This window comes from Salvelinus sp. IW2-2015, linkage group LG1, assembly GCF_002910315.2.
Source record: "Salvelinus sp. IW2-2015 linkage group LG1, ASM291031v2, whole genome shotgun sequence".
In the NCBI taxonomy this organism is placed as follows: Eukaryota; Metazoa; Chordata; class Actinopteri; order Salmoniformes; family Salmonidae; genus Salvelinus; species Salvelinus sp. IW2-2015.
Window position 1 is genome coordinate 8,171,690 of NC_036838.1, and position 23,979 is coordinate 8,195,668.

General features: G+C 41.9%; 2 protein-coding genes across 2 annotated transcripts; both read right to left on the reverse strand.

The window, feature by feature from the left end:
• Nucleotides 1–1,262: 1,262 nt before the first annotated feature.
• Nucleotides 1,263–19,279, reverse strand: LOC111960213 (calcineurin subunit B type 1). Its single transcript, XM_023982142.2, has 6 exons — nucleotides 19,103–19,279; nucleotides 12,691–12,730; nucleotides 2,952–3,128; nucleotides 2,502–2,561; nucleotides 2,036–2,220; nucleotides 1,263–1,757 (listed from the first exon to the last, which is right to left on the reverse strand). Exons 1-6 carry the CDS (start codon nucleotides 19,103–19,105, stop codon nucleotides 1,710–1,712), a joined length of 513 nt encoding a protein of 170 aa, XP_023837910.1. The 5' UTR covers nucleotides 19,106–19,279; the 3' UTR covers nucleotides 1,263–1,709.
• A 623-nt stretch (nucleotides 19,280–19,902) lies between these two features.
• Nucleotides 19,903–22,093, reverse strand: LOC111960284 (CB1 cannabinoid receptor-interacting protein 1). The gene is made up of 3 exons (XM_023982256.2): nucleotides 21,766–22,093; nucleotides 21,012–21,156; nucleotides 19,903–20,702 (listed from the first exon to the last, which is right to left on the reverse strand). Exons 1-3 carry the CDS (start codon nucleotides 21,945–21,947, stop codon nucleotides 20,538–20,540), a joined length of 492 nt encoding a protein of 163 aa, XP_023838024.1. The 5' UTR covers nucleotides 21,948–22,093; the 3' UTR covers nucleotides 19,903–20,537.
• Nucleotides 22,094–23,979: the final 1,886 nt, after the last annotated feature.

Sequence of the window (23,979 nt, forward strand, 5' to 3'; positions counted from 1 at the left end):
ATATTTTTTTTTGGCAACATCCATATATATGTTATTTTCATTCATGTTATAATATATTAACATCAAGATTCATATGTAAACAGAGCTTTTCAAAAAATGGATCTACATGCACAAAGGGGGAAAAAAAGGGGGTGGGAAGAGAGAGAGCCCTCCGTGTCATGCAAGCACATCACAAGACTTTGGGGCCTTTTAGGATCTGATAAGAACCATCGTCGTGCGGGACGCCGTCGAAGAAAACAGCGGCTCGTGGTTGGCGGGCGCGTGCGGCACAGGATCACGCACTTGATCACCCGCCCGTTGGTGCATTCAGTTGAGCAAAAAAAAAGAAGAGCCTCAAACTGAAACACGTTTAATTACATAAAATGTATAGATACAAATAAAACCTGTTCTGTCTTGTCCCTTATCTCTGTGTAAAAAAACAAACATTGGTAGCTTTGTAATAAAATGCCCTTGTTGGTTGCATCTTCTCAAGAAAAAAAAGAATGGTCAGAGGTAGGGAGGAAGAGGGACAGCACACCTGTGACCTTGCACTATTACGTCAACTCCCGGCAAGAGTCCATACAATGTTTGAGAAACCGAATTAAAGACGTTCATGAAATAAGCAAATTACATTGTCGAGAAGGCAAAATGTGTACGTTGAAATCAACGCCTCTCATAAGCCTAACCAACTTAACATCCCTCAATGTCCCAACTATAGCCTATTTACTGTAAGTTACCTCAGCTCTGCCTGTAGTTAAAGTTCACAAACATTTAAACCAAAAGCACGCATCTCTACTTCTATATGATAGTCTGTAACCAATCCATATCTAACTTAACATGGCTGACGTTGAAGCAATAAATACAAAACACATAATATTCTAACGGCCTGTGATGTCATACCATCCAGAATGAAGACTTGCTTTTTGTTGGAATAAGAGACTAAGGTGAAAATGATTCACATAACCAACCAGTGACTCAAAAAAGACTTGTCCTTGAAGTAAACCGTAAGCTTGTATGTGCATAAATGTAAATATTATTTTCTCTACTCCACTGCATCTTCAAAAGCAAGATGATAGATGTCCCTGACAATATAAACATGTATAGTGCACAATCCCCCTTATTAAAAAAGCTGTCTTACATGATCTTAAACTTAGCTGTTGAAAATATTGAGTGAAAGTAGAAGGAAAAGCATTAGCCTTAAATGTCAATCGGATTGTTTGAATCGTGCAGTGTGCACGTTGAAATAAGCAATTCTACCGAATTTTGATAGACGATATATACCATTATATTCAACCGGTTTATWATATGTTCTGATTGGCACTTCATGCTCTATTTTTGTGTTGTGTTTAAATCAAGTACATCACAGTTAACTACACCCCCCCCCCCAAAATCCAAGACCAAAAATAAATATGAAAAAAATCCCAACTGCCTCAAAATGAAAGAGAAACACACTAACCTTCCTCCACCAAACTGAAATACTCACTCAAAGATAAAAAGCTGTCCTTCAGGCTCTTAAAGTRCTACACCGGGTTATTGAGAGAATTCATGTTCAATAACACTTACAAATGGTTGGCTTCAGAAGGCTCGGGTTGGAAAAAAAGGTGGCTTCACAGAGAAAAATACTTCCATTGAAAAATACACAGAGAGCGTTGCTGGGATGACGCCTTGAGCAGATCCTCAGAAATGGAGAAGAAAGCGAAAAGGTGTTTTGAGGGGGCCCGTGAGGTCAGTCACACGTCCACAACCATCTTTTTGTGTATGTCTAATCCTCCCACGACCTAATGGAAGACAGAGGGGCAAGAAACTGTCAGACGCAACAGACACCTTTGAATTTGAACAGAAGTGATGTACTGTGATCATGGCAATATGATTGCAACATTTCAGAAAGTTCTGGAGTTTTTTTGTTGTTGCAGAAATCCTTGTTGGGAGGATTCCTTCCCTACTGGTTCCAGAAATCCTCCAAATGAGATTTCTCAAAAACTTGTGAACATTTTATGGAAAGTTTCAGGAAATTTGCAACCCTACCACAGAGTAAAACGTTGTTTCTTCGACTCACCGCACAAAACTCCTCRAAGGATATTCTCCCATCGCCGTCTTTGTCTGCGTTGATGATGGTTTTGTCAACAATCTGCTGAAGCTGGGTGTCCTTTAAGTTGTTTCCCACCATCATCTTGAGGACCTGGAAGAGTTCTCCATTGGATATGTAGCCATCCTTGTCCATGTCATAGATCCTGAAGGCAACTATAGGACAAGGGGAAGATTGTGTCAGACCTCTTATTTGATGAGGTTTTCAATGCAGCGTCATTGGAATGATCTGCCAATATGCATATTTCGAGCGATTTTAACGGAAGAACGTCTGAACATCCAAGAAGGTGGATCATTTTTCATACAGATAATCTAAAATCACAAACATTTGCTTTATGAGCTCAGCATCGGTGTATCAACAAAGGTGGGTCATCGTTTTTAAAAATGGGGGGAACTTCACAGTGAAAGCAGTTGAGATTAGTCGGCACGATACTTACAGCGCAATTTCATCTCTTTATCACCTTTGACACTGAACTGGGAGACACCCTCAATGAATTCTGTCAAAACAATGTGAAGCCATTTTGAGTCAACCAACAATTAAAAGAACCGTAACAAGGACATGAATACACATCGGATCGTTATTCCATTCCCTCAGTTGTATAAGAGCTAGAGGGTGCTTTCGAGGAAAATGCCCAACGGCCCAAAACTGTTAAGGCATTTCCTGATTTAAGTTGCTCAGCATAACATCATATTGCAGGCTAACACTTCGTAGAAAAAAACATTATACATTTAAGCATTTGTGGTTGATGATTTAATTTCAAGGTGAAACAGCACTGGTCATTATCCACAAGGATAGCCTACACAAAGACACCAGACTAAACAGACAACAAAGGCTCTTTTGAAGTTATCATTTGAAAAAGGTGAATAACCCCATATATCAGTCTTACCTTTGAAGTCGACTTCCCCATTGCCATCTGTGTCAAATATATCGATAACTCGCTGTACAAGGGGATTCTGTTGGAGTTCCGGTAAGGACATAAACTCTTCCACGCTCAAGGAGCCAGAGTTATCTAGGTCGAGCTTCTTAAATCTCTTTCCTAGCCTCTTAATCTCATCAGCATCAACTGAAATAGAAAAGGAGAGAGCAAGAAGGGCAGAATTTAAAAAAAAACTGTCCTATTCACATATAGGGGGAACAAAACTTCCACAGCACACTCCATTTTCTAGGGTAGCTACCACCACCACCGGGTTTCGGAAGCACACTTTCAGCACTTGGGGAAAAGAAAACGGGCCGACCTGGTCACTTACATCTGGTGTTATGGTCCTTTGCTGCCTTTAGAATCGGTTCACCCATCCCCGATTGATTCTTCCCCGACTTCTTGCGAGCGCTGGCCATAGCATAGCCGTCTCAAGCTACTGCCCACCTAGTGTAGTTTGATACTGGTGGCCAACCTTGAGCTACAGTAGCAGCATACCTCTCGGTTCCCCACTCTAAGCTCTTTCACTGTGTCATGTGACGCCTCCTTTACACACTAATCACTGGACTGATATCCATTAATCGTAACGTGGACACAACAGCATGAGGTGGACTTAAGTGTGAGCTGTAATGAGGGCGGGACTTCACAGAATTAACCTTTCCCCCGGTGCTGCTCTGTGTACAATGCTTGATCCAGTTCTCCGTTTAGCGTTTAAACACCATATCATTTTTTTTTTAAGCGTTTAATTCGACATACACTACCGATCAAAAGTTCGGGGTCACTTAGAAATGTCCTTGTTTTTGAAAGAAAAGCACATTTTTTGTCCATGAAAATAACATAAAATTTATCAGAAATACAGTGTAGACATTGTTAATGTTGTAAATCACTATTGTAGCTGGAAACAGATGATTTTTAATGGAATATCTACATAGGTGTACAGAGGCCCATTATCAGCAGCCATCACTCCTATGTTCCAATGGCACGCTGTGTTAGCTAATCCAAGTTTATCATTTTAAAAAGGCTAATTGATCATTAGAAAACCCTTTTGCAATTATGTTAGCACAGCTGAAAACTGTGTGCTAATTAAAGAAGCAATAAAACTGGCCTTCTTTAGACTAGTTGAGTATCTGGAGCGTCAGCATTTGTGGGTTCGATTACAGGCTCAAAATGGCCAGAAACAAAGAACTTTCTTCTGAAACTCATCAGGTCTATTCTTGTTCTGAGAAATGAAGGCTAGTCCATGCGAAAAATTGCCAAGAAACTGAAGATCTGGTACAACGCTGTGTACTACTCCCTTCACAGAACAGCGCAAACGGGCTCTAACCAGAATAGAAAGAGGAGTGGGAAGCCCCGGTGCACAACTGAGCAAGAGGACAAGTACATTAGAGTGTCTAGTTTGAGAAACAGACGCCTCACAAGTCCTCAACTGGCAGCTTCATTAAATATTACCCGCAAAACACCAGTCTCAAYGTCAACAGTGAAGAGGCGACTCCGGGATGTTGGCCTTCTAGGCAGAGTTGCAAAGAAAGAGCCATATCTCAGACTGGCCAATAAAAAGAAAAGATTAAGATGGGCAAAAGAACACAGACATTGGACAGAGGAAGATTGGAAAAAAGTGTTATGGACAGACTAATCTAAATTTGAGGAGTTCTGATCACAAAGAACCTTTGTAAGACGCAGAAAGAAATGAAAAAATGCTGGAGGAGTGCTTGACGCCATCTGTCAAGCATGGTGGAGGCAATGTGATGGTCTGGGGGTGCTTTGATGGTGGTAAAGTGGGAGATTTGCACAGGGTAAAAGGGATCTTGAAGTAGGAAAACTATCACTCCATTTTGCAACGCTATGCCATACACTCTGGACAGCGCTTAATTGGAGCCAATTTCCTCCTACAACAGGACAATGACCAAAAGCACAGCTCCAAACTATGCACAAACTATTTAGGGAAGAAGCAGTCAGCTGGTATTGTGTCTATAATGGAGTGGCCAGTCACTGGATCTCAACCCTATTGAGCTGTTGTGGGAGCAGCTTGACCGTATGGTACGTAAGAAGTGCCTATCAAGCCAATCCAACTTGTGGGAGGTTCTTCAGGAAGCATGGGGTGAAACCTCTTCATATTACCTCAACAAATTGACAACTAGAATGCCAAAGGTCTGCAAGGCTGTAATTGCTGCAAATGGAGGATTCTTTGATGAAAGCAAAGTTTGAAGGACACATTTATTATTTCAATTAAAAATGATTATTTATAACCTTGTCAACATCTTGACATTTTGCAACTCATTTCATGTATGTTTTCATGGAAAACAAGGACATTTCTAAGTGACCCCAAACTTTTGAACGGTAGTGTATATGATAAATATTCCAGTAGTTTGTTAACATGATCAACCTCGCACTAGTATTAAATYACCTGCTGAGTCTCATTGTAAATAACAAGCTATTTCTATCAGTCCTAGTGGCACAATTCATATCTACAGACTCAGTCTTTTGCGTCAGCTTTATTTGACAGTTACAGACAATCCCAAGTTTCTCTCTGACCCGATATGGGTTGGGTTTGCTGAGCCGCTCCTCTGGGCACCTCAACATGCCAGTTGTGTCTTAGTCAGCAGCGTTGTACCACGATGACAGGCTTAACAAGTAGGAACCAACTGCTGCCATAATCGAGACCCACCACTAGATGTACCACAACAAGTGAGTGGCGTGTCACAAGAACTCCAATAATACTATGGTGGCTGTGTGTGCGCTGCCAATACAGCACTACACTGAAAACTGATGCCATTTTACATCTATATGTGAGCATTCTCTTGGTCTAAGCATGGCTAAGTGGCTGGCCTATATGAATGAACTGGCTTTTATGACATGGACAGCTTAGTTTGCGGCCATTAGATATTTCCCAGTCACCCCGAATTCCTGTTGTAGGGTGTAGACAACACTGTTAGCAGCACCTTACAATGTGGGCAGGGCATTGCTCAATAAAGACAGGAAATCCCCCAGATTCCTCAGTGCCAGGGGGTCCTTCAGTTGATTACAAGGTCAGCATTATTTCTAAAATGATACATATAGAAACTAAATCAAACAAAATGCTTCAATTCAACTCCGGCTAAAGAGAAGTAGAACATCTATTTTAAAAGTATTGTCAATTTTGCTTGGTTAATATTCATGCTTGCTTCCAGCTAGATGGATACAAAAGCATTTTTCTTTTACAAAACGCTAGAACCTGTCCAATTTATACCACACTTGTTTTCGGGCAAATAGCCTCGTGGAGAACTAGGCTTCCCTAGACGGAAAGCCTGGTGAAGTCAAATGGTAGAAAGTAGCTAAAGAATTGTTGGAACACGGTGACGTCTCACGTGTCAAACCAATCAAATGCCTTGCTTGGGCGGAGCTCCAAAAAAGGTGCCCACTTATAAATTCTCCTTTTTTTTGTACAGCGTTCAAGCAGAGAAGTAGTAATGCCTTCATCGACTCGATTGTGTGTATAGAGCACACTTCTGGCAAAACATCGTTCCGTTTTTACTCTAGGGTTTCTTCAATTTTATGCAATGTTGCAAACTAGCATACGGAACAACTCTCTGCAAAATGTGTCCTACCAAATTGGAAAACAAACAAGCACCGCCTTTCTACAGGCATACGGGGGCAGGGTTCTTGAAATCTAACATCCAATCAAAATGTAGCCGCTTAATTAAGCGGCCCATTCTAGGCGTTTTGGCTAATAGAACATTTTGGATGGCTACGTGAGACTACCAGGCAACAGGTGCTTAAGCATTGGTAATATCATATATCTACACCAAGAACCTTATTCACTATATGGAAAAGTAATTGAAGACAAATCAATATAAGCCAGAAAGTGATCCTTATGCACTCTTTTCCAGCCCCCAAAATCCCTTCTGTAGTAGTCCAACATGGAGACAAAGAAGGATGCCATTGAAAATCATTTGGATATAGCCAGCCCATTTTAGTTAAACTGATTTAACGTACAACTTAATACATTTCAGCGTTAATGATGGACTAACTCTTGTATACAAGTTGCTAGACGAACTGAGAAAAGATTCAAAATACCTCAATAGCTCCTCCCCTGACACAACCTCTTTAGTGGGTACACAAAAATGCAGCTGCAGAGGTACAGGCCCCAACAGCACTGCATTAATTCAATTACACAGGCACAACAGCATATACCAGACAGCGCTGGGTACCATTCTGTCCGTGTATACAATCCACGAGTGTAGCTCAAATAGATAGAGGGAAAAAAGTATTTATAGCAGAGAGAGAGAAACACCCCTCACTCCACACACACAGCTAAACGGCTGGTGCTGCCCTCCCCTCGGGAAACCCCTAGCAACAAGGAAACCCAGCTAGCTAACATACAGAAGGGGGGAGGGTATTTTGAGGGCTGCAGTCAGACAGCCAGCTGGAGAGGCTTTCAACACAAACTGAGCTGCAGAAGGAGACGGTGTGCTGCATTCACAAAGGTGTCATCATTCGGCTCACTGGGCCTCATTTCCCTCACAACCAATGACCACACATACACAACAGCAAGTAAGCTAATGCGGAAGCCAGTGCAGTCAAGTGTGCGCTTGAGAGTTCGGAGACTGTCTTCGAGTCCTCATGAATCAAGCCCCGGTTATGATATTTTAGGAACAGGGTTACCTCCACAAATGGGTTTATCAATAATTTGTTATGTTAGTGTTACTAGCATTCAGGCAGGTGTCAATATTTGGCCCCATAAGAGTCTAAATAGTACTTTCATAGTAATTCTAGACACTGGCTTGCTCTAGAGACCTGTAAACAAATAATGTCCCCCCTTATATCTCTCTAACGGCTACGCAAGCTAGCCAACGAGCTAGTCAACATCACACCTATGAACCAAACACGCATCTGAAAAGAGGCAGATAATGAGCCAGTAGCGGTGACTACATTGCCATTTACGTGAAGGGCCTACGATGAGTGCCATCTCAATGGGCTGCCATCTCTCTTAAATTCACTGCCGCAGAAACACAACCCCTCCTATATGTGGGCAAGTCACGCCGCTGATCTTACTGAAAAAGCAGCACCCACTGGGGCGCATCAAAGCACTGCAGCTCTCCCAAACAGCCGAATAAATACTCTCAGCTCTCTCTCTCTACAACGGCTATTCCCAAACTGAGGTACGTGCAATGCCGTCRGGGGTACGCCAAATAAAAATGTGATTCACATTTTCAAACAGTCCATTTAGATTTTCCAACGGGGCTAAACATTTGGGTGCAAATTTTCTCTCTCGCCAGAGTCGCCTTGTTTCACTGCCAAAAATGTAAACCACCTAGTGTTCACCGAAATAACAACACAGTGTCAAATACAGGTAGCCTAGTAAAATAATTAACATCCAATCACATTAACCGTTACTCTCTCGCGGGAATTCCACTAACGGTCAGTATGTAGCCAAACATAGCTGCTGCTCATTCCATTTGCTCGAAAATTGATGGTTATTGATGGTTAAATAAGGCCCGCGTCCATAGAGACACATACCAGCTCTACTGGTAGTACTGCTACTACCAGCAATACTACACCTGCACCTGTCGACGACACAAGTTGTTCTGCTTCCATGAGCACATCCAATGTTAGCATCAGTAATCCTACATTGCTAGCCCAGCTAGCATGGACACTGACAGTTGTGAATCTGATGCAGCCGAAGAGCTACTGCCCCCTTACCCGGGAAAGCACCCAACAACAGACAGGGACGTTGGACCATCAAAGAGGCGCAAATATAATGAGAACTACATTGATTTGGGGTTCACTTATATTGGAAGTAGTGCCTTTCCTCAGCCACGGTTTGTGATATGTCCAAAAGTACTCTCAACTCGATGAAACCTTCACTCTTGCGTAGATATTTAGAAACTAAACAYGCCAGTTTGAAAAATAAGCCACAGGAGTTTTTTGGAGCGAGAATTAAGACGACTTTCGAGTAGTAAGACATGTATAAAAGATACCATTAATAAGAAGGGGCTAAAAGCGCTTATATGGTGAGCTACTGAGTGGCTAGGACAAGCAAGCCCCATATTATTGTGGAGGACTTAATTCTTCCTGCTACCGCAGATATGGCTGGGACAATGTTGGGGGAAAAGGCCAAAAAAACAATAGACAATGCCTTCATCAAACAACACTGTTTCACGACGCATCAGTGACATGGCAGGAGATGTTTTGAAACAATTACTGCTTCGAATACAAGCCAGTGAATTCTATGCGTTACTGCTGGATGAGTCAACAGACGTGGCGGTCCTGGCACAGCTCCTGGTATATGTCCGTTACGTTTATGGGGGGGTCAATTAAGGAAGACATCCTCTTCTGCAAACCATTGGAAACCAGGGCAACATGACACAATATTTTTAAAGTACTGGACAGCTTTGTGACATCAAATGGACTTTTGTGGCCAAGATGTGTTGGTATCTGTACTGATGGCGCAAAAGCCATGACAGGGAGACATAGTGAAGTGGTAATGCGCGTGCAAGCAGTCGCTCCCGACGCCACATGGGTACATTGCAGCATCCACCGAGAGGCTCTTGCTTCCAAGGGAATGCCTGACAGCTTGAAAGACGTTTTGTACACTACAGTGAAAATGGTTAACTTTGTTAAAGCAAGGCCCCTGAACTCTCGTATTCTCTGCACTATGCAATAATATGGGCAGAGACTAAGTAACGCTTATACAGCATACAGAAGTGCACTGGTTATCAAGGTGCAAAATATTGACACTTTTTTAAATTGAGAGACGAGCTTAAAGTTTTTACTGACCATCATTTTCACTTGTCTGACCGCTTGCATGATGACTGGCCTATCTCAGTTTTTTCTCACCTGAAAGATCTGAATCTAGGATTACAGGGACTCTCCGCAACTATATTCAATGGGCGGGACAAAATTGAGGCTATGATTAAGAAGTTGGAGCTCTTCTCTGTCTGCATTAACAAGGACAACACACAGGTCTTTCCATCATTGTATGATTTTTGTGTGTGCAAATGAACAAGCTTATGGACAATGTCAAATGTGATATAGCGAAGCACATGAGTGAGCTGGGTGCGCAATTACGCAGGTACTTTCCCGAAACGGACGACACAAACAACTGGATTCATTATCCCTTTTATGCCCTGCCTATCTGAACAAGAGAGCCTAATCGAAATTGCAACAAGCGGTTCTGTGAAAATGTAATTTAAATTAGAAGCCACTGCCAGATTTCTGGATAGGGTTGCGCACAGAGTATCCTGCATTGGCAAATCACGCTGTTAAGACACTGATGCCATTTGCAACCATGTACCTATGTGAGAGTGGATTCTCGGCCCTCACTAGCAAACACTAAATACAGGCACAGATTGTGTGTGGAAAATGATTTAAGACAGACTCTCCAATACAACCCAACATTGCAGAGTTATGTGCATCCTTTCAAGCACACCCTTCTCATTAACCTGTGGTGAGGTATTTGTTAATCAAAAATTGTGAATAAGGTTTTATATGTAAGATGGCTAAATAAAGAGCCAAATTGATTATTATTTGTGCCCTGGTCCTATAAGAGCTCTTTGTCACAACCAGGCTCGTGGGAAGTGACAAACTCACACTCATTCTTATGTTTAATAAATGTATTGTATAGTGTGTGTGGCAGGCTTACAATGATGGCAAAAAAAAAACATTTGAGAGTGTGCTGACCCTGGTGCTAGCTGCTGGAGGTTGAATGTTTGAAGAGGTACGGCACAATAAAAAGTTTGAGAACCACTGCTCTACAATATATGGGAAGTTAGTTTGTCTTGATGTGCCGGTTTGTAGCTCAATTTAGATGTTTATTATCTCGTTTTATATACATAATGTTTTTGTGATTGGAATGTGCCTGTGTGAATATGTTTACAAAAAACAAGTAAATACAACCTGTCTACTATACAGATGCAGACACTTATAGTTTGATGAAGAACAGATCATGAATTTCTCAAAAGAACACGGTGGCCGTCTGTGTATATACATGCATATTTGTGTGTGTGTGTGTGTACCCATGCTGCACCACCATAGCTCTCAGGGAGGGGAGGTGAATAAACACTGACAAGTCTTTTTACTCTCGATGCACCTCAAATCGTTTTGATACAATACAATTTACTTCAAAGGGCTAATTGAGGTGCTGAATGACCTGAGCAGGTCCGTTGTTGAACAGTGGGTACTACTACAGAAAAACAGAAGTCTGCAACTCAATTGAAGGTGTTAAGCAGGGAGTCACCATGTTGTTTTCTTGATGCAAAAAACAGTCTATGCAGGGCCAGTAGAGTTTTGTCTGCTAAGCCACAGCTTCAGCCTTAACCCTCCGAGTAGAAGTTGCCCCTCTGATAGAATCAGCTTCCCCATATCCAACCTTCACCATTCGGGATAAAAGACTGAACTGACCAGCATTCTAAGGGTCCACTAACGAACGCCCTGACTAGGGATCTGGGTGACCTACCAGTGTTCAGACCCTGCCAGTTCAGAGCACACAGCTGATTTAAGGCTGTGCGCCTTCTTGACACGKTGAACAGCTGCCCCACGCCCTGCTCCCAGGAGGGAGGGGGGAAGAGACTCCCCAAAATACCCCACTGTGGGGAAGTCCATCGGCTGGCTGAGGTTTGAGACACCTGTCGAAGTCTCTTGTTTTTGATTGTCCTGCAGGTGCGCAACCCAGACGTGACTCTGTAAACACAGGTGTGTTTTAATGATGGAGGTTGTGTCAGCTGGTCCATGGGACCCCTAAATCAACTCCAGAAAGTTTAACTGTCTACTTGCACTCTACGTTATAGTCAGGTCTCTCTCAAAATGACTGAAAACCGAGCATTTGGCATTTGCTTTTCCAGTCAAACACATTCTGTAAAAGACTGGGCAGGGAGAAACAGAGAGAGGGAGATTGTTCTGGGTTTCAAGGCAAGTAAAGTAAAAAGTGCCGTCGTAAATCACGGTCCGACGGCCACCCCTGTGACACCTAGCATAACAGCTCGTTAGGGAGGTGCAGAGGTGGGCCCCCTGCGCCGTTTTCCCACCCCCCCAGAACACACTCGACACCGGCCAACATTGACGTCCGAGCTCCGGCTCTGCACGCCACAATCCTCCACAGGAGGGAGTTCCTGAAAAAGACCCTGAAAGTTCAGTCCTGAAACTCTAATTAGCCCCCTTTTCTCTTGAGGGGTGGGGGGGATTGATGAGGGTGGAGGGATGGTGCAGCAGAGCGACAAACCAATTAAAAATKGAATATAACTCAGACTAAAAATAAATAAGGCTCTCCCACCAGCCCTGAAACTGACCTTTATGAGGGGGGAGGCATTTTTAGATGTGGCAGCAAAGTGCTCACGCCTCCCAGCAGCGTCTGAGACTGGGTCACACTGTGAAGGGCTGAGGCCTGAAGAATGCAGTATAGCGTGTGGTGATGTATATATTGGTCTGCTCAACGTTGGCTGTCATATTGATTCCTCCGGCCGGACCAGTGTCMCAGACTTATGTGAACTGCAACGTCTATGGTAGATTCTGGCCTTTGAGTTGACTGKGCGGTCACTCTTTAAAACCAGAGACAATGCAATCCCATAGCCTAAACTTTTTGACGTCAAAATTGTTCTCAGTCAATGTATTTACATGCATTCATTTTTATGTATTTACATGCAGAAMTTAAGATGAATCTCCAGTCATTTCTGAATATTACATATAGGGCAGCCCACAGCTGATATTGTTGCCAGCGATAATCTCAAATACTTACAGTGTGTACACATCTCCAAGGGATAACTTGCTTCGTTTCCCTAGAAAGGAAGAGGAAAAATTGTGAGAATGACGTTCCAATTTAATGACAGGAAACCATAACATAACATTTACCATTAAAATCTGTATTTTCTTCAAATATAGGAATTATGTTGCTATAATAAGATGGCATTTGCACCAAGGGTCTGAAATACTGCCATTTACCATTGCAACAAGTCTCCCTGGACAGACCAACTTAGCGTTCCCCATTGTCTGTCTTAGTGACTATCTAGGTAGTTGTGGGGAAGGGGGGGCACTGGTTGTTGAGTGGTGACAATCTCATGTAAAGACCCGATTGTATACTACTATATCAACATTGACACATGAAAGTGATGAAATGCTAATATGTTGATGTGAGCTTTGTACGTTAATAGGGAAACAAAATGAACAGACTGGTACAATATCCTGCCACCTGCCCCTAAAACGGCAGGTAGATTTGAAACTCGTTCTCGGTCCATCCCACTCTAGGCATTCTGTTTATCCCTAAGAAGTGGCATTCTCCATTATGCATGAGAACAACAGAATGAACTGGATTCCGCCAGAGCTGGAAATTAGGGCAATCTATTGCCTTTGCCTTACCGCATCTCTGTGGGTCATAAACAAATTGAAAAAGGCTGAGAGGAAGGCTTTGACTTCCTCATTAGATAAAGACTTGGGCCTTGACTGAACATCTAGCCAAAAGGGGGCATGGACTATCCTAAATGCCTCAAAATAACTATCCATTTAAATCAAAGTTAAAACATTTTAGCGCATCATCTCCTGAATATCTTAGAGCACTTCTGTGGCTCAGTTGGTAAGAAGCATTAGCAACGCAAGGGTCATGGGTTCAGTTCCTGCTCGGGTCACATATACAGTGCATTGGGGAAGTATTCAGACCCCTTGACCTTTTCCACATTTTGTTACGTTACAGCTTTATTCTAAAATTCAATCTACACGCAATACCCCATAATGACAAAGCAAAAACAGGTTTAGACATATTTGCAAATGTACCTTATTTACATAAGTATTCAGACCCTTTGCTATGAGACTCGAAATTGAGCTCAGGTGCATCCTTTCCATTGATCATCCTTTAGCTGTTTCTACAACTTGGAGTCCACTTATGGTAAATTCAATTGATTGTTTCTATCCAAATCATGTCCACACACACCTATCTACGTATATAAGGTCCCACAATTGACAGTGCATGTCAGAGCGAAAACCAAGCCATGAGGTTGAAGGAATTGTCCGTAGAGCTCAGAGACAGGATTGTGTCGAGGCACTGATCTGGGGAAGGGTACCAAAACATGTCGGCAGCATTGAAGGTCCAAAAAAACACTCTGACGTCCATCATTCTTAAATGGAAGAAGTTTGGAACAACCAAGACTCTTCCCAGAGCTGGGCGCTCGGCCAAACTGAGCAATCGGGAGAGAAGGGACTTGGTCAGGGAGGTGACCAAGAAACTGATGGTCAATCTGACAGAGCTCCAGAGTTCCTCTGTGGAGATTGGAGAACCTTCCAGAAGGACAACCATCTCTGCAGCACTCCACCAATCAGGCCTTTATGGTAGAGTGGCCAGACACCTCAGTAAAAGGCACATGACAGCCCGCTTGGAGTTTGCCAAAAGCACCTAAAGGACTCGCGGACCATGAGAAACATGATTCTCTGGTCTGATGATTGAACTATTTGGCCTGAATACCAAGCGTCACGTCTGGAGGAAACCTGCCACGATCCCTACGGTGAAGCGTGGTGATGGCAGCATCATGCTATAGGGATGTTTATCAGCAGCAGGGCCTGGGAGACTAGTCAGGACCAAGGGAAAGATAAATGGTGTAATGTACAGAGAGATCCTTGATGAAGTCCTGAGCGCTCTGAAGCAGGTTCTCAGACTTGGGCGAAGGTTCACCTTCCAACAGGACAACAACCCTAAGCACACAGCCAAGAAAATGCAGAAGTGGCTTCAGGACAAGTCTCTGAATGTCCATGAGTGGCCCGGCTAGATCCCAGACTTGAACCCGATCGAACATCTCTGGAAAGACCTGAAAATAGCTGTGCAGCGACGCTTCCCATCGAACCTGACAGAGCTTGAGAGGATGTGCAGAGAAGAATGGGAGAAACTCCAAATACAGGTGTACCAAGCTTGTAGCATCATACCTAAGAAGACGAGGCTGTAATCRGTGCTAAAGGTGCTTCAACAAAGTACTGAGTAAAGGGTGTGAATACTTATGTAACTGTGATATCAGTTTATTTTTAACACATTTGCAAACATTTCTACAAACCTGTTTTTGCTTTGTCATTATGGTGTATTGTGTGTAGATTGATGAGGAAAAAACAAACAATTTAATACATTTTAGAATAAGGCTCTAATGTAACAAAAATGTGAAAAAAGCCAAGGAGTCTGAATACTTTCCGAATGCACTATATACTAAAAATCTATGTACAGTAAGTTGCTTTGGATAGAAGTGTCTGCCAAATGTTATACTGGCTAGCGAGGCTACATTGTGTAAATCCACACATCAACCAGAATGTGCTGATGAGGACTCTTTGGCAGATCTGAATCAGGATTTCAAGCCGAAATTAATTTTCTCTGTGATGAATAAAAAACAGCCAAAAGTAGGATACCTGTTTCGACTTGCTGCCGACCACAAAGCCCGTCATAACCCAAGACTGATCATTGACAGCCAGAAAGACATGGCCATGAGTCTTTCCATCTAGCTAAGCTTGGGATGCAATACCAACAAAAACATGGCATGCATATAGGCTCCATATCCCATCATTTGAAGTCATAAAAGGAAATGTCAAGAAAAGCATCATTCAATTTGTTTCAAGACCAGGATTTTAGAATTAGGCTCAAACGTGCAGTGCATGTGACTAGTCACTACGACTGGTGTACGTTACTTTTGGTTTGGCGAATAGCAAAATGTAATTTCACATTTTCTTAATTTTATAATCGTCTAACCTCAACTCCAAGAAGCCCATACTCAGTGTTTTCAAATCACTGACACAGTAGTGTTGATGCTGCAATAGTACTGTGCCTCTGACTTTCAGGTCACACAGAGCATTAAATTAAAGTGGATCGAGGGGTTTAGGATTACACCATTTACTTGGTGTAAGGTCATGTCTGTGTGGTGAGAGTTGTAGAGTTGTAGAAGTAAAGCTAGTTTTGTAGTTATAACATTGCAAAATGGTGGGAGGGCAGATGGGTGGGATTTAGGCCTAACTCAACTGTGTAATTTGTACCACAAACATAAAAAGAACAATGATCTTGTTACTTTATTTTCAACATCCTTCCCTTCAGGCAACTCATATGTCAAGAATCATTTTTTTTTTTTTTTGTCTAGGCCTATTCAACATTGTTACCAGTTAGAACTCACATTACTACAACTGGGTTTGGAAAGTGAGGAGTATTTTCTTCCAAAACCATCCCCTTTGTTTTATCTAAAACATCTGTATTAAGGGTTAAGAAAAGGCAAGCCAGTCTCCTGATACGCATTGTATTGAAAAACTGTTACAGTATATGCCAAGGCTGGTAGTAGGCTACACATTTTGCTTGTGAGCAACATGACAGCATTATCTGTCAAGTGCTAAGAACTTCAAACATTTTATGAAAATGTGATATATTGCAGCGATAGCCTAATACACTTGACTTCAGCACTTTTCACTGAGATCCGGCTTACAATAAGAATGTGGTTTCAAAGAGACAGCTTGAGTGTACAATCCATCTACCAATAGAATCCATTTAAACCAAATCAGCGTCATCCCGAGTCCTGGCTGCCTACAGCGACAGCCTATAGGAGTATACAGTACACTGAACAAAAATATAAAACGCAACATGCAACAATTTCAAAGATTTTACTGAGTGACAGTTCATAATAACGAAATCAGTCAATTGAAATAAATGCATGAGTTACTAATCTATGGATTTCACATAACTGGGAATACAGATATGCATCTGGTCAGATACCCTAAAAAATAAAAGGGTGTGGTTTCCAGATACTGAAAACCAGTCAGTATCTGGTTTGACCGTCATTTGCCTCATGGTACGTGACACATCTACTTCGCATAGAGTTTATCAGGCTGTTGATTGTGGCCAGTGGAATGTTGTCCCACTCCTCTTCAATGGCTGTGCCAAGTTGCTGGATATTGGCAAGAACTAGAACACTGTCGTACATGTCAATCCAGAGCATTCCAAACATGCTGAATGGGTGACATATCTGGTGAGTATGCAGGCCATGGAAAAACTGACATTTTTCAGCTTCCAGGAATTGTGTACAAATCCTTGCGACATGGGGCCGTGCATTATCATGATGAAACATGAGGTGATGGCGGCGGATGAATGGCACGACAATGGGCCTCAGGATCTCGTCACGTTATCTCTGTGCATTCAAATTGCAATCGCTAAAATGCAATTGTGTTTGTAGTCCGTAGCTTATGCCTGCCCATACCATAACCCTACCGCCGACATAGGGCACTCTGTTCACAACATTGACATCAGCAAACCGCTCACCCACACAACACTATACACGCTGTCTGCCATTTGCCCGGTACAGTTGAAACCAGGATTAATCCGTGAAGAGTACACTTATCCAGCGTGCCAGTGCCATTTGAAGTTGAGCATTTGCCCACTCAAGTCGGTTACGACGCTGAACTGCAGTCAGGTCAAGACCCTGGTGAGGACAACGAGCACGCAGATGAGTTTCCCTGAGACGTTTCTGACAGTTTGTGCAGAGATTCTTCGGTTGGGCAAACCCACAGTTTCATCAACTGTCCGGACGATCCCGCAGGTGAAGAATCCGGACGTGGAGGTCCTAGGCTGGCGAGGTTACAGATGGTCGGTTGGACGTACTGTCAATTTCTCTAAAACGACGTTGGAGGTGGCTTATAGTAGAGAAATTAACATTAAATTATCTGGCAACAGCTCTGGTGGCCATTCCCGCAGTCAGCATGCCAATTGCACGTTCCCTCAAAACTTAAGACATCTGCCGCATCGTGCTGTGTGACAAAACGGAACATTTTAGAGTGGCCTTTTATTGTCCCCAGCACAAGGTATACCTGTGTAAAGATTGTGCTGTTTAATCAGCTTCATGATATGCCACACCTGTCAGGTGGATGGATTATCTTCGCAAAGAAGAAATGCTCACTAACAGGGATGTAAACACATTTGCGCACAACATTTGAGAGAAATAAGCTTTTTGGTAAATTTGGGGGTTATTTTATTTCAGCTCATGAAACACGGGACCAACACTTTACATGTTGCGTTTATATTTGTTAGAAGCAATTGTTCAGATCCTATAGGGTATTTGTGGTTGATGCATGTGTTTTTACTGAAACCACTATGCACACTTGGTCTGAGCTAAACGCGGGTGCTTCAGAAAGGCCGGTATGCATGCTTAATAATCAAGTGGCCTACAAACCCCCCATACATGGGCTATGCAAGTGCAAATTAATGTAGGCCTATGACTGTTGGAAATTGGGAGGAACAGGAAATGGTAATATGTCAATATTTTTTATTGGAACTGATGCAAATTGATATGACTTGAGGTAGCACTGAAACTGTATCTGGTCTTCTGCAATGCATGTCATTTTAAAGCCATTTCTTCAGATCCCTGTACCAGGACTGGTAAAAATTAAATTTAAATAATGCAACGAGAGGTAATATATAGAAAATGTAAGATAAGGTGGATCTTTGGGAAGCAATTGCTTCTTCCTGGAAATGTAGTTTAACATTTATAATGTGACTTACTAACTATAACGGTCCTGTTCTTTAACACATTTCCATGAGGAGTTAGCTAGCTGTATTGATTGGGGACCACCTTAACATACGGTGCAGCTCTCTTAAGTGACAACCAGGAAAAGTGCCCATTTGCTGTGGCTATGTTGTAACTAGTGCTCGTCCAGCCTAGTTGGACTTGCGTTATAAAGCGGAATATTGCCGATACAAAGTGAAAAGCGCATCTAATGTATGCGCAAATGGAAGGCGTGACAGCCTATCGATATTGTTAGTGTTGCCTGCTCGCTGGTTCGGAAACGAGACGATGTTTCACGTTTCCCCCACGAGCTCGCGCCATTATTCATGTGCCTATAGCTTAGCTAACTAGCTAGGTGGTTGATTTAGCTACTTGTCACACATTTGAGAAGTCTCAATATAGCTTTTCAGAACTCACCAGAATGCGATAAATAACCAAAACACAACGTTGGCCAAATTGTCATATATGTAAACATGAAATTGTGCGTGCAAAAATGTAACGCAACAAACGCTTTCAAGCTCATTTGGTCGGAAGAATAGTACGTAGTGTAAGCAAGATGTAGGAAAGGCTTGAGAGCTATGCATGCGTATAGTGTAAGATTTTGTTCACATTTGGTTCAACACTAGAATAGCAAGCTATAGTTTTCCTTACCATTCTGTCGGTTGGGTGTCTTCACCTGGTGAGCAAGGGAAACAATTTGAAAGGACGACGTTGCACAATCAATTAAGACTGTTTCAGGGAAATATTTCTAGTTGTAATAAATATAGACCAGCTTGACTTGCTCTCGCCTTTTCTCTTTACGGATGACGGATTCGCTGCAGTAGCTACGGTGGAACCGCAGAGGAGGTTGTGTTGGTGTAGAGAGCGAGCGAGGTTGAAAGGCGAATAGGGGGAGGTGCGACTATACAGTACATCCGGGTACTCTGTCTATTTCTTTTAAYGTATGTATGCCAACCATGTATTGTGACATTTATATAAAATTGTAGCCTATCCATCAATACATTTTTTAAGCGATGAGTTTAATGCTTTTCGACGTAGGCCTATGTCCTCATCCAGTTTCTAAACGCAGACCTATGCAGTAATGTTTAAATATGTGGAAAAATCGACCAATGAATATGAATGCCACACCTACGGACTTGCCCATAAAGATGTTTGGTTGTAATATTGACTATTGCAGCTCTCTCTTTCACAGGCATGAATAGCCATACTGTGCTAGATTTAAAAGATGAGGCCTCATTTTTCTAACTGATTGGAATAGGATGTGCAAGTGGGCATGTGAATAAGGAAGCTTACACTGCTAATGAGGACAAGGAAGCAATGGCACAACTGTAGTCTATAAGCAGGCTTCTGAAATGAGAAATGGATCGTAAACACTTGGATCAATTTAAACAACAGCAACAACAAACTACTTATTCCAAATATTGCACAATTATGTTAATCAAGTACGCTAGTAACTGGTATGGGTTTATTTACTTCCACACTTTTCAATTACATTTATAACAGAACTGAACAGTTTAGGCAATCTGATATCATTTTGCATCTGAACAACAAAACCTTTAGGCATAGGATTATTCAGCCATGCATTTACAGAAGTAAACAGATGTTCAAAGGCTTAAACAACACTAGAACTAACACATAGGATAACACAAATATAATGTCAATTTATTCATACAACTCACATCACACACACTTCACAGGTAATAAGTCAGGTTAGATACATTTCCACCCGCAGCTGTCTTCAATCCTGGTCCAGGAGGGCCACAGCTTCTACTCGTGTGGCCAGAGCTGAGAGTCAACACAGCGGATGTTGTATAGCTGTGATTCCCAATGATATTGCTGATAATAACCTGACTATGTTTCTTGATTAAAACCAATTAAGAACAACCCCCGAGATCAGCCTGGTAGATAACTGCCCCCCTCTCTCTAAAACAGACAATTATGGTGCTCAGTGACTTGAAACGCATGCCTACGGTAAGTCTTTTTCCTCTTAAGTTGATGGTAAAATAGTTATCGTGTGCAACTCATCTCCTCTGCTTGTTTTTCTTCCGTTACTGGGGCATTGGAAGGAGGAGTTGATTGGTGCTCCTCAATTGAACACCTCTTTGTTAATCCACATCAGGCTGCGCGTCTCATTGGGCTTGCATTCATACTCGATATTGGTGAATTTGTTCCCAAACTGGCATTGGTCTCGCTTGTAGTAGTTATAGTACTTTACCTGCCATATTGTCTCGAATTGGCCCGCCTTTCCAAACTGACACAAAAATACACAGAGAAAAGAAAGACATTAATGGAAGGGGCCTCAATCAGATGATGTTGTAGATTACTTTAAATCAATCAAACTGTATTTACTGTCTATAGCACATTGCTTACAACAAATGCATTTTGAAATGTCTGAAAGGAGTTTTGATAAGAGAATTGATGAGTTATTAGTGCTGATAATATCACTATTTTGAGTTACATTTATTACATTTATATTGCCAGAAGACACCACTTAATTATCAATAACTCAGTTAGTTACCGCTTAGTTAAACAATTAGGATGAAGTATTATACTGGATTACCTCTATGCTGACTTGGACAGGTTGCCTGTCCCCACTCTTGGTGTGAGGCACTCCCTCTGTGTCGTACTGTCCATGGTACACCACTGACTCCTCATCTTTGGACTGCTGCTCTAGAGGGATGGTGATACCTCCGATGTTCATGGTGCTGGGAATATATGAAACAGACCCTTTAGTTAGTGGGCATCATTCCCAACCCCACCCAATGGGCCTGTAGTCTACCTGATTATAGGCTAATGGTAGACCCATTTTAACTTTATTCTRGCTTGTTTGTTTGATTTCCTATGGCAGTGAATTTTTGAGATGTGAATCAACACGCAAAGGACACTTTCTGTCATCACCCTCCTTGGTTTGATTACAAATGCATTCACACACCGTGACAACACATTATTTATTAACGCAGAATATCCGTAGGCCCCCAGAAGGCTACTGTAGCCTATGCTATTGCATCCAGGCTGTAGCCTATGCATTGTAAAATAGCCTGTAAAATAGAGGGCATGCAGACATGCTTTTGCAATTAACCCATTTAGTGATACAGTACCATGCAGATACATTGGCCTGAATGTTAGAAAAACAACATTTGATCCAACACTCAGGGAAGGATATAGCGCATGCACAAGGCTGCATCCACAGACGCACTGTAATAGGCTATAATAAGACTGACTGGTGAATTTAATGTGAGTGTATTGTAAACGAATTCAATATTACTAATGCACATTTCCAGTGGTTTTCTTGATATAGAGTGTTTTGTACTTACGTGGCATCAGTATTTCCCGGCTTCATAACCACCTCAACCTTATACTTCGATCCTGTAAGCAATTTTATTGTCCTGCTCTGGCCGAATCTGGTCCCATCCACCTTGAAAAACACCGGTCCATCATTCGGTTGAATTTTTAGAGCGATGGCAATATTTATAATCGGTGGAACATCGTCGACCATGATTGAAACGTAGCCTATTATGGTCTCGGGGCCCCCTATAATTATTAAAGAGAAAGCGGAATGATGCAGCGATGGTGCGTTTCTAAACGCACCAGAGAGAGGATGCTGTGACGTGTACAGCTGGCGAAAAGGGTAAAATCACTAACAATGATGGCTGCATCCCCCCGACACAGTTCCMCACTAAGGATAATCACCATACGGATTACAATTATCCATAGCCTTCTGCCATATATAGTCCTACAAATAAATCTGAATCTGAATGCACGTAATTATACACTGAGTGTACAAACCATTAGGAACACCTTCCTAATATTGAGTTGCACCCTCTTTTGCCCTCAGAACAGCCTCAATTCGTCTGGGCATGGACTACAGGGCGTCGAAAGCGTTCTACAGCGATGCTGGCCCATTGTGACTCAAATGCGTTCCACAGTTGTGTCAAATTTGCTGGATGTCATTTGGGTGGTGGACCATTCTTGATACACACGGAAACATTTTGAGCGTTATTGACACACTCAAACCCGTGCGCATGGCGCCTACGTTCATACCCCGCTCAAAGGCACTTACCATGCCTTCAAAAAGTATTCACACCCCTTGAATTAAAGTGTTGTGTTTCAGCCTTAATTTTTATTTTACCTTTATTTTACCAGGCAAGTCAGTTAACCCACACATTCTATTATCTGTAAGGTCCATCAGTCGAGCAGTGAATTTCAAACACAGATTCAACCACAAAGACCAGGGGGGTTTTGCAATGCCTACAAAGAAGGGCACCTATTGGTAGATCTATTTATTTTAAATTAGACATTAAATATCCCTTTGAGCATGGTGAAGTTTTAATTAGCTTTTGACRGTGTATCAATACACCCAGTCACTACAATGATACAGGCGTCCTTCCTAACTCAGTTGCCGGAGACGAAGGAAACCGCTCAGGGATTTCACCATGAGGCCAATGGTGACTTTAAAACAGTTACAGAGTTTAATGGCTGTGATAGGAGAAAACTGAGGATGGATCAACAACATTGTAGTTACTCCTCAATATTAACTTAAATGACAGAGTGAAAAAAAGGAACAGAATAACAGAAACAAATATTCCATTAACCTACAGCGCATTTGGAAACTATTCAGACCCCTTGACTTTGTCTACATTTTGTTACATTACAGCCTTATTCTAAAATTGTTTCTTCATTCGACACACAATACCTTTTATAGACAGTTGTGTGCTTTTCCAAATCATGTCCAATTTACCCTAGGTAGACTCCAATCAAGTTGTAGAAACATCTCAAGGATGACCAATGGAAACAGGATGCACTTGAGCTCAATTTCGAGTTTCAGAGCAAAGGGTCTGAATATTAATCTAAATAAGGTATCTGCTTTTTATTTTTGAAAAATTTACAAACATTTCAAAAAAACAGTTTTCGCTTTGTCATTATGGGGTATTGTGTGTAGATTGATGAGGAAAACAATTAATTTAATCAATTTTAGAATAAGGCTGTAATGTAACAAAATATGGAAAAAGCCAAGGGGTCTGAATACTTTTCAAATGCACTGTAAATTAAAGAGTGAAAAGGAAGCCTGTACACAATAAACATATTCCAAAACATGCATTGTGTTTGCAATAAGGCACTGAAGTAAAACTGCAAAACATGTGGCAAAGAAATTCATTTTATGTCCTGAATGCAAAGAGTTATGTTTGGGGCAAATCCAATACAACACATCACTGAGTACCACTCTTCATATTTCCAAGCATGGTGGTGGCTGCATCATGTTATGGGTATGCTTGTCATCGGCAAGGAGTAAGGAGTTTTTTAGGATGAAAATAAACTGAATAGAGCGAACACAGGCAAAATCATAAAGGAAAACCTGGTTTAGTCTGCTTTCCAACAGACACTCGGAGACAAATATACCCTGGAGTTACAAAGATGACATTGAATGTTCCTGAGTGGCCTAGTTACAGTCTTGACTTAAATCTCCTTGAAAATCTATGGCAAGGCTTGAAATTGGCTATCTAGAAATGATCAACCCCCAACTTGACAGA